The sequence below is a fragment of the Pinus tabuliformis genome, chromosome 6, assembly GCF_031772625.1.
Source record: "Pinus tabuliformis cultivar Carrire ecotype Pingquan chromosome 6, CPIR1, whole genome shotgun sequence".
Lineage (NCBI taxonomy): Eukaryota > Viridiplantae > Streptophyta > Pinopsida > Pinales > Pinaceae > Pinus > Pinus tabuliformis.
In genome coordinates, this window is record NC_142292.1 from 1887321476 (window position 1) to 1887336150 (window position 14675).

Genomic DNA, 14675 nt, shown 5'->3' on the forward strand with positions numbered 1-14675 from the left:
AGAAATTTTCGGATCAACTAGATCAATGGATAACAATGACGGACGAGGAATGGTGGACATTAAGTGTTAACCCTTTATTAAGCCGAGTTTCTTTAAGTTTTTTATTGAGCACGTGGGTGGTATTCATCCAGTGGTAAGTGGTATCTCACGTGGCCTAAAGGCTAGAAGTGGTATTTCTGAAGTTCACATGATTAACCTTAGCAGTTGACACATAGCATGAGAAAACAACTTTTCTCGTGTGCTTTCGGAGTATTAACTGCCATGCTACTTGGAGTGTGAGATCGCACAATAGAAGTTGGATTGAGCGGGGTCACATCAATGGTGGAGATTCTTTGGACTAGTTGGAGAGTGGACGATGTGATAGTCGTCTGATGGAAGAAGATCCATGATGATCACGTAGAAACTTGCAAGCAGGGTACCTTGGCTAGCAGACCTAATAAACTCATTAAAAATAGTTTACAGTTTTGAGTGATTGGACTATCCATTGAATGGGTGATTGGACACATAACGCTTCCAAAAGTGCGTGCAAGTTAGCATTTAATTCGGCTGCGATAAGGTTTTATACAATGGGATCCAAACCTTGTTGAGTTCCAGCCATCAAGACCATTCGTTGGTGATGCTTCCAATGTATATGTGGGCCCATAACCCATAGGTTCACGCAAAAAATTTGTTAAGAGGTAGCTTTACTGTATCAAATTATTTTAGTTGTAATCGATTTTGTTATCCGAGCAGAAGAAGGTTTTGCACCGATAAGGAGGTACAGTTATGTTGAAGATTGGTGAGTTTATGGTCTTATATTGTCATACAGATAGAGACAGAAGAAAGTGATAAGATTGCAACAACCTAGAGCCAGGAGTGCTCAAATGGTTCCGAAGAAGAGAGAACCAGAGAGATGCCAAAAGACTAAGCTTAGAGGAGAGAAGCTTGGTGAGGTATCGTGTAGCAAGGAGGACTTGTTACTATAGAGGTTTTGTTTCAACTCATAGAAATATCATAAAAGAAATTCCACAGAGGATGTGGGTAGAGTTGCTAAGGGATGAAGAAGGCATATGACCAGGAGGCCATAATTTTTTTTTACCTTGGGAGTCTGATGCAGGAGCATCGGAGCACCTTTAATCAAAATTTAAATTCAAAGATGTGAAAGAGGATACATGGACAATCATTGTAAATCTGGGCACATTCTATTTAAAGAGAGCTAAATTGATGGAATTGATAGGGCTTTATTTAATGTAATTATCTGTCATGTATGCAAATAGAGAGATTTATGGGTATGATTTAGTGATTTGTGGGAGGAAATCATGGATCCTAAATTATCCACGCCTTTGTAATTTCCTATATAAAAGAGTTTGTGTTGTGTGGAAGAGAGAGGTAGAGTACGCAATGTAGCCGCAATGCAATTTGTGAGTTAAGGCCATGAGGCCTTAGCCTGTAATCGAGTTCTGTATATTTTTAAAATATACGTGTTATTATACATCTGCATGTCATTTGAGTTTTGTGTGTCTGTGTCTTTATATATATGTTCTTTCCTGTAAAGTTGATAAATTGCATGTGTAAGTGTAAGGGATGAAGTTCCTATGGACATCGCCTTAGATAAAGTATGGAAAACATTAAGTGTGTTGTAATATGAGTTTCATCGATAAGGAAATGGGAAAGCCATTGGATTAACAACAAATCAACGAATGAGAGGTGTTCAATCGAAACTAGAATCAATTGAACAACATAGTAGAAACCGTCGGATTGACTAGATCAATGGATAATAATGACGGAAGAGGAATGGCAGAGATTAAGCACTAACCCTTTATTAAGTTGAGATTCTTTAAGTTTCATTTTGAGCACATGGGTGGTATTCAGCCAGTGGTAAGTGGTATCTCGTGCAGCCTAAAAGCTAGAAGTGGTATTTCTGAAGTTCACAGGATTAACCTTAGTGGTTGACAAGTAGCATGAGAAAACAACTTTTCTCACATGCTTTCAGATTATTAACTATCATGCTAGTTGGAGCGCAAGATCACACGACAGCCGTTTGATTGAGTGGGGTCACATTGACGATGGACATTGTTTGGACTAGTTGGAGAGTGGACAACACCATAGTTGTCCAATGGAAGAAGATCCATGATAATCGCGTGGAAACTTGCAAGAAAGTTACCTCAGCTAGTGGACCTGATAAACTCATTAAAATAGTTTATAGTTCCGAGTGATCGGACCATCCGTTGAATGGGTGATCAGATGCATATCACTTCCAAAAGTGCACGTACGTCAATATTTTATTCGGATGCTATAATGTTTTATACAATGGGATTCAAACCTTGTTGAGTTCTGTCGATCAAGACTGTTCATTGGTGATGCTCTCATTCTATACCCAGGCCCATAGCCCACAGGTTCATGCGTGAAATTTGTAAAGAGGAAACTTTATTGTATCAAAGTAGTTTAGCTGTCATCAATTTTGGTATCGGAGCAGAAGAAGATTTTGCTTTTAGAAGGAGGTACAGTTATGTTGAAGATCGGTGAGTTTATGGTATTATATTTTTGTACAGATAGCAGTAGAAGAAAGTGAGAAGATTGCAGCAACCTAGAGCTAGGAGTGCTTAAATGGTTCCAAATAAGAGAGAACTAGAGAGATGTTGAAAGACTAAGCTCAAAGGAGAGAAGCTTGGTGAGGTGTCATGTAGCAAGGAGGACATGTTATTGTACAGGTTTTGTTGCAGCTCACAGAAAGATCATAAAGGAAATTCCACAGAGGATGTGAGTAGAATTGCTAAGGGTTGAAGAAGCCATATGAATAGGAAGTCATAAATTTTTGTACCTTGGGAGTCTGATGCAGGAGCATCAGAGCACCCTTAATCAAAATTGAAATTCAAAGATGTGAAAGAGGAAACTTAGACAATCATTGTAAACCGGGGCAAATTCTATTTAAAGGGAGCTAAATTGATGGAATTGATAAGGCCTGATTTAATGTAATTATCTTCCATCTATACGAATAGAGAGATTTAAGGGTATGATTGAGTGATTTGTGGGAGGAAATCGTGGATCCTAGATGATTGACGCCTTTGTAATTTCCTATATAAAATAGTCTGTGTTGTGTGTAAGAGAGAGGTGGAGTATGCAATGTAGTCGCAAGGCAATTTGTGAGTTAAGTCCGTGAGGCCTTAGCCTGTAATCAAGTTCTGTATATATTTGAAATATATGTGTTATTATATATATGTCTTTATATATATGTTCTTTCCTGTAAAGTTGATAAATTTCATGTGTAAATGTAAGGGATGAAGTTCCTATGGACTTTGCCTTAGATAAAGTATGGCAGAGATTAAGTGTGTTGTAATATGAGTTTCATCAATAAGAAAACGGGAGTGTCATTGGATTGAGAATAGATCAATGAATAAGAGGTGTTCAATCGAAACTGGAATTGATTGAGTAACACAACGGAAACCGTCGGATCAACCAGATCGATGGATAATAATGACGGAAGAGGAATGGCGGAGATTAAGCGCTAACCCTTTATTAAGTTGAGCTTCTTTAAGTTTCGTATTGAGCACATGGGTGGTATTCGGCCAATGATAAGTGGTATCTTGCATTGCCTAAAGGCTGGAAGTGGTATTTCTGAAGTTCACGTGATTAACCTTAGGGATTGACACATAGCATCAGAAAACAACTTTTCTCGCATGCTTTCAAAGTATTAACCGTCATGCTAGTTGGAGCGCAAGATCGTGCGATAGCCATTGGATTGAGCGGGGTCACATCGACAATGGACATTATTTGGACTAGTTGGAGAGTGGACAATGTGATAACCGTCTGATAGAAGAAGATCCACGGTGATCGCTCGGAAACTTGCAAGCAAGTTACCTTGGCTAGCGGACCCAATAAACTCATTAAAAAGAGTTTCTAGTTCCAAGTGATCAGACCATCCATTGAATGGGTGATCAGACGCATATCGTTTCTGAAAGTGCACGCATGTTAGCATTCGATTCAGATGCGATAAGGTTTTATATAACAGGATTCAATCCTCATTGAGTTACGGCTAATAAGATCGTTCTTTGGTGATGCTCCCGATGTATACATGGGCCCATAACCCATAGCTTCACGTGAAAAAATTGTAAAGAGGCATCCTTGTTGTATCAAGCAGTTTAGCTATCATTAGTTAGCATCCCCTACATTTCTTGGCATGCTTTGGCACTCCCTAGTACATCCTAGCACTACCTGACACTTAGCACACCTATCATGTCCAATGTATACTATTTTTATTGTTTTCACTTAAACACTTTGTTCTAAATCTTAATTCTTTTGTTATTAGTTTTAATCTCAGTTGTTCTATAGTGTTTCATAATTTTTCTTCATGATTTGAGTAGGTTTTATACATTCATCTTCTTGTACCCATTATTTCCTTTAGTCAAAATTTATTCCATGTCTCTCTTAACAAGACATGTGAAGGCCATCTAAGCGATGAATAGCTTCTAATAGGATATTTTTAAGCTCTAAGTGAAGTTCCTAAAAAATAATGGGCTACCTATAACTATTTAAGTTTATTGATAACATTATTTACAGATTTAAGCATATTTTTCACCTCCTTAAAGATTGACAGATATTTCCCCATGTGTAAAACTCATATCCATTTCCCTCCTTATATGAAAATACTTACATAATTAGAGAGGCGTCATATATTTTGTATTGATGCCCTAATTAGACTAGCATTATTACTTATCTTCAACATCATTATATATAAGTTCTATGTGAGATGACCTCCTATTTCTCAAATAAAAATAAACTTAATGAAAACCTAAGTGACCATAGAAATTGACTTATAAGATTTTACTACCTATTATAATCTAATTTGGCAGCTACTCTAAAATTTAAATGGACCTATTAAAATTTATTTTCCCGTCGTTACTCTCCCTTGCTAGGCTTGGGACACTGTTTTCTCTTTCTCTCCTCATAATCTTTATAATTTCGTAGCATATTTTGTACCCTTCTATGATATTCAATTCTTCGAAGCCTTATTGATTTGACTAGATTTTTCACATGTATTTATTATATCATATTTGGGTTCACTCTTTTTGAAGTTTTAATTGAGATATTATTCTCCTGATTTGGATTTGGCAGCTTTCGCTGCAATTTGGAGCAGAAAATATGCCGGCTGCATATGAAGATAAAATTAAAACCTTCGAGAATTCCAAGGTGTACGGATACATTTGAAAGGTCAGATCGTTGTCCCCTTACAAATTGATTTTTCACTTGTCAATGGTGTAATGTTAGCATAAAACCTCATATTAGAGAGCAAGTGGCAATGTTGGCCATTCATTTCCAAGTATGAAAACTCACTAAATGTTTGAAAATTGAAGTTCTTGAGTTTATTTATGCTTAGAGTTAAATGAAAAGCTATGTGCAAGGAAACCAAATCAAAACTTCACTTATGCTAAAATCAAATGATAAACCTTGAGGAAAACTATAGCATGACAAGATCTAAGTTCAAAAAATTAAGAAAACACAATAAATCCTTATATCAAAAAAACAAAATGTAAGCCAATTTGCAATAAACCCCTTTTAAATGGATGACCTATAGATAATATCATACAAACAACAAATCAATCTATAGATTGTTCCATCTCTTATGGTCGACCTGTAGAACAAAATCTGTTTGTAACAAAAGATGAGGAAATTATCTCATTGAAATAGGGAAAAGGAAGCTTCTTTCTAAAGGTACAGATACACAAGTCCAAGGCTAAAAGTAAATGGAAGTTAGAGGAAAATCTCAAAGAAATGATTGGAAAAGAAAATAAAAGGCCCTAAATGCCTCCACTAGGCATGGAGTCTTATTTTGACCCTCAAGCAAAATCTCTTTTGCCTTGTATTTATGAAGTTTCTTCACATTCCCTGGTGAATTCTTGGAAAAAATCACTCCAGGAAGTGGGATTGTATAGAAATCAAAGAGAGGCTAGACTAGTATTAGATCTAGCATAAGTAATGCAAATAAAAAAAATTAAAATTTCTAAGCTCAAATGTGAAGTAAAGAATTAAATTCTGCGAATCGTCAACCCCAATAATCAAAATTTAGCTTAAAGATTTTCACAATGAAAGAACATAGGAACATTCCGTATCTTACTTGAATTTGTTGATGTTACACTACTTCCTTCCTTCAATGTAATGTGCATGCAAAAAATCCTTTCTAATTCTAACATAGGACTAAATTCTTAAGTGAAAGGAAAAATTTCATACCAATAGTGATAAAATGAGAGCTTTATTCCATTTTCAACCATGTACAAATGAGAGGAGTTTCGAGTTCCCTCCTATTATAGGAAGAGATTCCTCCTAAGCCATCATTACAAAACCATGTGCCATAATGAAATGGTGTGATCAATACAAGTGGTAAATAACTAACTCCCAACTAACTTCCTCACTTGTGTGGACCTCTCTTAGATGTTAGGTGGTGCACTCTAACCGTTTCCCATGCTTGAGGGTCCAAATAGTCAAACACAAGAGTCTCTTACTTCTTTCGGCCAACAAACCTTGTTTTTCTAAACGTTTAAAATTGAATTTGTTCTTAGCTATTTAATGATAGAATTTAATAAATATAATGATATTTGGGAAACCCTAACCTCAATTTGAAAGCCCCTCCTACTTCAAATGACCCCCAATTTATCATTTTGGTTGTAAACCTAAAACCATGAAACACAGAGGAAATGTTTCAACAACTTAGTGTAATAAATGAGGGCTTGCTAAAGGCACCACAAACTACTTGCAAGCATCCTCTACTCATTCAAGCACCTCAATGCACAAGAAGAACCCAAGCAAATTCTATGAAGGAACTATAGGAATTTCATAGTCACTTCTTAGAAACAAAAGAGATGGAAAGCATGGGGAAAGCTATCCACATAAGAAGGAAAATTTGTCCAAAGAATATTAGGAAGAAGAGTTCAAAGGTTACATTTATAACCCCACGTACTTGATAACTCATGAGACAAAGATATTTAACTTGTATGATTTGTATTGGATGAATAAAATATTCACTGCCAAGGTGGTGGTGGAGAAAGGTAGGCAGTGTCAATTTGTTTTTCATAAATTTAGTGTGATGGAGAAAACATTTGACGTTTTTGAGAAGATTTCAACACCAAGATTACAATGCACAATGATACAAAAAAATAAAACAATACACTAAAGTAAAATGACCAAGTCCTAAATTCCAAAGGGGCTCCATTGAATCCCACTATCATGGATGAAGTCTAAAGATCAACAACCGTGACAAACATGGAGACTGTTGAAGTATGTAACTCATGTGTAGTGTCACCATGCATGTAGGAGAGAAATTGACCATTGCATTAATATAGAACCAAGGGTTTGAGAATTAGGTTCGAGTTTTAGATTAGATAAGAAGGCATTTTGTTTGCATCCACTATCATTGGCTACAATATGGACTTCTTGGAGTTCCTACTAGACACTGTAAATTGTGCTATGTGTAGAAAGAAGAGTTGTTTATCTAGAGAGAGAGTTTACTAGACTAAATATTTTCTCTAGTGATAAAATCCGAAGCCTTAATTTCATCTAATAAATTTTCTCAATCGTAAATCTTTTAATGGATTTGGCCTCATAATTTCATGAATGCTCCCATGGGTTACATCAATATGTTTAGTGATATTTTGGAAGATATTTTTCCAAATATTACATGCATATGTGATAAAATCCCAAACCACATTCAAAACATTTGCTCAATGGTGACTTCGTTAATGGCTTTGGTCTCATAATTTCATTAGTGGTCCCATGGATTAAGTAAATAATATTTTTGGTATCTCATTTATATGGTATGGGAACATATTGTTCATACGAAATTGATTATAATAGAGGTTGTCACATTTAATTATAAGAATAAATTAGATTTAAATGTTACCTTTAAGAGAGTTTATTTGAATGATTTGTGTCGATACCGTATCTTTATAATTTTGAAGTTTTGAAACTAAGCATTCTTATTGAATTTTTCTACCTCAAAAGGATATAGAATTATTTTGTTAGAATTTTCCACTTTAACAATTGGTGGGTGAAATAATAAATATTGAAGACAAATATTGAATAGAGATGTTGAAGAAGCAAAGGTCAAAGACATAGTTGAAGACACTAAGGATGAGGAGGAAGACAATATTACTATCATGTGTCTTAATTTTTTTTATTGATGACATGTAGTCTTATGTAGCAATATTATGTGATGTAAAATAATTCATAAATGTATATATTAGTTGAAAAAGAGTTCCAAATGAACTCTTTGTTGAATGGTGCACCATAGATCCTCATTTCATTAATAAATATAGAAAATTAGATATTCAAATAAATACATTTCATAACTTATTATTCTAATTAACTCATAAACACCATACGTAATTCCCTAGTTATTAGACTACATCCATGAGGATTTTAAGACATTAATTTCATAAGAAATACCATTTATTCTCAACGTAACCTTGTTTCTTTTTCTTATTTATTAGTCCCTGCCATCTGTCATCCGGCGGCAGGGACTATAGTAATCGATCGGGTTCGACTTAGCATTAGTTTCAAGTTGTAGTCCTGTGTTATACTGTGATTATTACAAAGTTTTCAAACACTCTCAAACGCGCTGTGCCGGATAACCAAAGTTTTTATTTGGAACTTAACTTTCGCCATCTTATTTGGCCTCTTCCCGAGGCAGAAGAGGCCTGACCATAGCTTAAAAGCAATAAGCCCGGTGCATTTTTTCGCTAACTGTCAGCGGTGTGGTTTTAATGTTAACATTACTTTGATTGCTATTATCTGCCGAGGTATGCGAAGCTTTCCTAAGGTTTCCTGTTCGCTATTACAGGGTTGTGCATTGGCAGCTGGTGCATGCGGTGGTTCAACAGCTGTTATTATAAGAGCGCCGTCCATCAAATATTACAGTTCAAGTCTGCCGGTTTCAGCAAAGGCGTAAAAGAGTAAAGGGTTAGTGCCCGGTAACAACCTGAACCTGGTCCTCTCGCTGCGCTGGAGTTTGAATGAAAACCAATGCTCTGTTTGCTATCACAGATGCGCTGCGGAATGAACGACAAGGCTGCTCTGTGGCTGGACTTGGAAGCTTTCTCCAGATATTCTCCTTGTGGTAGTATCTGGCCCTGCCTCGGTTTTCTGTCGGGGGAGCAGATCGGGGAGCTCGCACTCAGACTGGACGGCAGCGGGCAGAGCGAAGCCCTCATGGTCCTTTTCTTCCGAACAACGGTAAAATCAGAAAGAATCAGTCTTATAGCATTTCAATTTTCTTTTCCTTTCATATATTGTCGAAAGCAATTTGGATAAACAAGCTGTATCGGGTGCTAATTGGTAGCCAGAAAACAGGGAAACAGAAGAATCACCTGCTTAATAGCGTCCTTCGATGACGTAGAATCGGCGTATATGTGTAATAGCAAAGCTTGAACCAGAGAAACGGCTGGATCAGGAAAACTGGTGCCCGTGTATCCGCTGTGCAGAGTCCTGAACTTCTCCCAATGGTAACAGCGTGAAAACAATGCATTGACGCCGACGGTGTCTACGCGTCTATGCCCTCCCGCCGTTATGTCGTGTTCCATCACAATTTCCCGGAGACATTCAATGGAAGAAGTCGAATCTTGATTGCAATTTCAGACAGCAATTTTGCGCCCAATTTGACGGTTTCGCCAGATAGCAGCGGCTTTGCCCTATTAATAGACAAGACATCACAACTGCACGTTTGGACATCCAGCTGAAGTTTAGTAGTTTTAGACAAAATTTGAGCTGGATGGAAAGGTCAGGGCTCCGGCAAAGTACCAGTAAAGTAGACGCCCTGGGCCATGCAGGATGACGAGGCGCCGGGATGAGTGAATTTATGTGAAAAAGGTAAATCCTAATCGTTTACATGCGACAATGGTGCGATGAGCGAATGTGCCTGAATCATTCGAGCTGTCGCCCGGTCTTGCGCAATGCTTCGGCGTCGGCTCAAGAACACCCAACTGTGCTCAAAGGACACACAAATTTGATCTGTTGATTTCTTTCTGTGTGATAGGAAACTTAGAAAAGCTCTTACCTCTGAAATTTTTTTAAGCAGGGTTCGAAACTAGCTGCTCCTCCTCAGAATCAACCAAATTATATTGCCATGCCAAATGTAGCATGCTGGACCATATCCAACCTGCAATTTCTGCTACGCGGTGACCGTGTATAGTCTCGGATTTGCTAAAACAAACATATGGCATTTTCACTACGCAGAGGTACCTTTGTGGATTTGTTGAAACGAACAAATGGCAGTTTGACGTCATGACGGCTTGCCTGATATCTTCCCGTGAATTGCGTGATTCAAGGAAGTCTTCCCTCACTAAAAAGTGAAAAAAATATATTTTATAATATTTATCAAAGTCTTTTCTGTGTGGTGAAAACAGTGAAATCTTTACTAATAATTATATAACAGTATGTCAAGAAACATTATTAATTTAAGACGGGGTTCGGTGATGTCGCCATCGTTGTAATAAAGTTTGATAACTTTTGAAAGCAAGCGCCAAGTGGGTCTAGTGGCCTGTACAACTGGGTTTGGTTTCTAATTTGTTTTTAGTGAATTCTGAATAGGATTGATTTGCTGCCCATTTCTAGTCTTTGTCCTTTCATTCTGCTGCTGCCCAAGTGCTGAGAAACTTCTGGGCCTTCTGATTGTATCTGGCAACTAGAGGACAGTGTAATGAAAGGAAACTCTTTGTGGTTTTAGTTTTTTAAATGGTGGCTCTACGTCTTACTCTTGGGTCAAAGATTGGTTTCTCTGCAATCTAAGAGGTGAGTTTCAAGACCTTCCATAAAAAAATTTGTTTTGGTTTCATTTTTAGTGGTGTTTTCTTTCACATGATAGTTGTTTTACCCAGGAAGGGATATTCTGCTTTGTCTTGTTTGGCTTCACTTTGCTTTCTGCCTCTGCTCATGTTTGAGATGGGTTCATTTTTAAATATTTGGTTTTTTTTTTTTTTTCCATTGATGTTTTCTTTTGTGTGAAGGTCGAAGGGAAAATAGCTTTTATGTTGTGGGTTTCAGGATTGAAAATCTATATGTTTATAGACTTGAATCTAATTAGATTCCCCTGATTATTTTTTTGTGTTACATGACCTTAACATGGACTTTCTGTGTTCTTTTTGTTTTTTCTGGTGGTATTGTCTTGAAAATGCTTCAAGAAAACACACCTTGAAAGGTTGCTCTGCAAAGAATAGAAAATTGCTTCAAGACAACACATGTTCAGGGACTTGACTCGAGCTAGATTCCCCTGATTTTTTTTTGTGTTACTTGACCTTAACATGGACTTTCTGTGTTCTGTTTTTTTTTTTTTCTGGTGCTGTCTTGAAAATCTTCAAGAAAACACACCTTGAGAGGTTGCACTGCAAAGAATAGAACAATGCTTCAAGTAAATGCACCTTGAAAGGTTTCACTGCAAAGAATATACTTTCTTTGGCGTTGATGACATCTCACAGGTTAACTTTTCTGCCCAAATTGTTTGGTACTTCAGCTGAGCTTAATTCCTATGAAACTCATGTTGTACAGGTCGGGAGACCAAGGGAAATGGAACGCTGGTGGATGTCTTAATACTCTGTCAACCTCACGAGTGAACCAATGCCCACCTTATATGGCTTTTAAACTACTAGGATAATAATCTTGATACTACCTTTCCATGGGTTTTGTCATGTGCAGGTCCTAACTTTCGAGACCTCCATTATTAAGGCATTGATATGCGTCGCAACACCATATTTCTGAGAATGACGGATAGATAGGAATAATCTATTATTTGTAGGTTGTGGTATGAGTGAGATCCATTGGTTGGGGTTGCATCCTTTCTTGCATTTTGGAACTTCTTTCTCTCTATGTAAGTGCTCTGGGCCTTGGCTATCTCAAGGCTGACTGTGTTGCGTTCTTCATGCCCGTAACCTATAGTGATACTAGTATGTTTCAACCGAACTCATTGCTCATATAAAACACGTATTCTCCATATAGAGATGATATCATGACATATTAGTACTAATTCTGTTGTGATGATTACAAACACTGTTGACATGTACTATATTGCTAGCTGCTTGTATTTGCATAATGATTGAGTACCACTAATCACCACTTCTATTATATTGATTGCTATGAACTATTGTTTACAGGATACACTATTTTGAAATATGAACCTTATTTTATTACATAGAAAACGTGCTTAGTTGTGCCGATGATATTGGAACTAATCTGCCCTATTACTGATCTGATGGTATTGTATTGACATAATAAGTATGGACTCCAATGTGTATCATATCCAGTTTTATGCTATCGTTTATTCCCATAGTCAACACGACCACTGTTGAAAGATCAAGAACTTTCCACATCTGTCAGCCTCACGACAAGTTTTGGTATTTATATGTTGAAGTGGGACTATATAGCAGATATTTCATATGGCATTGACAGTTTCGGTGATAGTTTTGGGGATTCGGATGAAAGGAACAGAGATTTGAAATAATTTGAAGAGCTTGTAAGCTTCACCTGTTATTCATTGTCATATCAGTAAGCTTAGATTGCTATTATGGTTCCACATTCAGTGTTGACGGGTATTATATTCACCTAGACTGAAACTGGTATGCCGTCTAAGATTTTGTGGTGCACAACAAAATTTTTGCTTTCACACAATAGCTGCAGTTTCCATCTGTTAGTCCTGTTTCATAAGGATTTCATGCGGTAACTACTCATTGTTTTTTAATGTCCAATTATAAAAAATGTCAATGCCAAGTTTGCTTCGTTTCCTTCATCAGGAAATTCATCAAGTATTAAGTACACATCCATGCCTGTTAGATGAAGATTTTAGGGATAGCTTATTCTTTACTGGGCTAGTTTTTGGAGGTTTTCTATGAGATCATATTGGTGAATTACTTTTGGTCCCTAAGCTACTTGGCAAGTGTAAAAATTTATGCCACTTTTACCAAAATTCCGTGCTATAATATGAAGCGTTTCATTTTTTTATATGAACTACTTGCTTTATAGATGTATAGGGTGCATCTGTAGGTGAGACTGAATTCTAATCTCATTTTGTTATTGGTGGATTGAACTGATGGTATTGCCTTACTATATAAGGCCATTGTAATTAGTTACTGTTTTCTCTTTCTTAGGAGGAGAGATGCTTGCCTGGAACAAGCTAGAACCAAATTAGCAGAGGGAGATGTTAAAGGTGCTATTGAACTCTTCCAGGTATTTTTTCTTATCAGAAACAAAAAATCTAGATTTGAAGTGCCTGTGAACCACATTCGTTTTATTGTCACTGTTTATGAAAACTATATCTTTCTTGTGCTGAAGTTATACTTCCCAGGAAACAGGGAACCTAGATTCTTCCATCAGAAAATAAGAGGAGACCAAGGGAAATGGAACGCTGGTGGATGTCTTAATACTCTGTCAACCTCACGAAAATCGCCATCAGAAAGTAAGATTTTTAGAGCACAATCAGCAAAGTGAATATTTTTTTCGTGGTTTATAGAAGATTTTTTGTGCTGCTGGCATTCTTTTTCAAATAATTTGTGATTTCTTTCAGAGCATCATAATATTTTGGTCACTATTTCATTTGGGTGTTGAATTGCAGGAAAATCGACAATTCACCAATTTTTTGATGGTTTTTGCAACATTGACCCCAAATATTCTATATTTCTTGGGTTTTGTTACACATGTGACATAGCTATTAAGGTTCCATACCCGCATAATTCATGCATCGATATGCATTGCAATGCCCAATTTCTGAGAGTGAGGGGCAATTTGTAGATTGTGGTGTACGTGAGATCCATTGATTGGCAATTCCATCTCTTTTACATTTTGGTACTTATTTTCTGTATATATTAGTGCTTTGGCAATCTCTGGACTGCCTCTGTTGCATTGTTCATTCCATCGATCAAGTTATTAGGCTGTGAGAGACATCAAGTTTGATGAGAAACCTCGGGCTTAAGAGCTACATGTCAAAGGGTTCCAATCCGCCAATATTACCCTGGACTTGCTCTGGCATGTATGGCTGCACTGGCTCTGTAAGGCTATGACTGGCTGTGTCTGGCTGTACTCAGGCGTATGACCCTCAAAAGGCGAATTGCATATAACAAGTCTCGGAAGCTAAACAGGCTAGATAGAACTATGTGCCTGTGTCTGGCTGTATGGCTATGTCAGTTACTTATGTGCATCTTGTATGACTCAAGCGTATGACCCTCAAAAGGTGAATTGCATATAACAAGTCTCGGAAGCTAAATGGGCTAGATAGAACTATGTGCAGGGACTAGCTGCTTCGCAGCCTTCCTTGTTTTAATTAATATTTACTTTATCTCTACCAACATAACATAAATCAATCGATGGCGGTATCGAACTGCGTTCAAATCTTAATTTTGGTTTGGAAATTCCAACGCTCTAGTTTGTCGTCCATCATAATTTGTCCTTTTGTAGGTGTTCGTAGGCGGTTAGTGTTCCATCACAATATGTTTGTAGGTGTTGGTAGGAAAATTCAAGTGCTTATTGGGAGGATTTGTTCCATCACAATATGTTTGTACGTGTTGGTAGGAAAATTCAAGTGCTTATTGGTAGGATTTGTAGGTGTATCTGATCGGCGTGTCATTCTAAAAACTATCGACATGTCTAGGCTAGATTGGGACTAGGTGGATCTGAGGTGAGATATCTGGGATAGATTGGAACTGAGTCGATATGCGGTGATCATTGTT

General features: G+C 37.1%; 1 protein-coding gene across 8 annotated transcripts; it reads left to right on the top strand.

Annotated features, from left to right (window-relative positions):
- Positions 1–9850: 9850 nt before the first annotated feature.
- Positions 9851–14260, top strand: LOC149266705 (uncharacterized). Of its 8 annotated transcripts, XM_089430824.1 has the most exons (6): positions 9851–10755; positions 11509–11655; positions 13101–13179; positions 13285–13408; positions 13565–13586; positions 13912–14260. In XM_089430824.1, exons 2-6 carry the CDS (start codon positions 11636–11638, stop codon positions 13919–13921), a joined length of 255 nt encoding a protein of 84 aa, XP_089286950.1. In that variant the 5' UTR covers positions 9851–10755; positions 11509–11635; the 3' UTR covers positions 13922–14260. The 8 variants fall into 8 exon arrangements, 3 of the variants coding, with proteins under 3 accessions (XP_089286950.1, XP_089286955.1, XP_089286943.1); XR_016260188.1 differs by lacking the exon at positions 13912–14260 and having other exon boundaries at positions 11509–11827; positions 13305–13408; positions 13565–13900; XM_089430829.1 differs by lacking the exon at positions 13285–13408.
- The last annotated feature ends 415 nt before the right edge of the window (positions 14261–14675 follow it).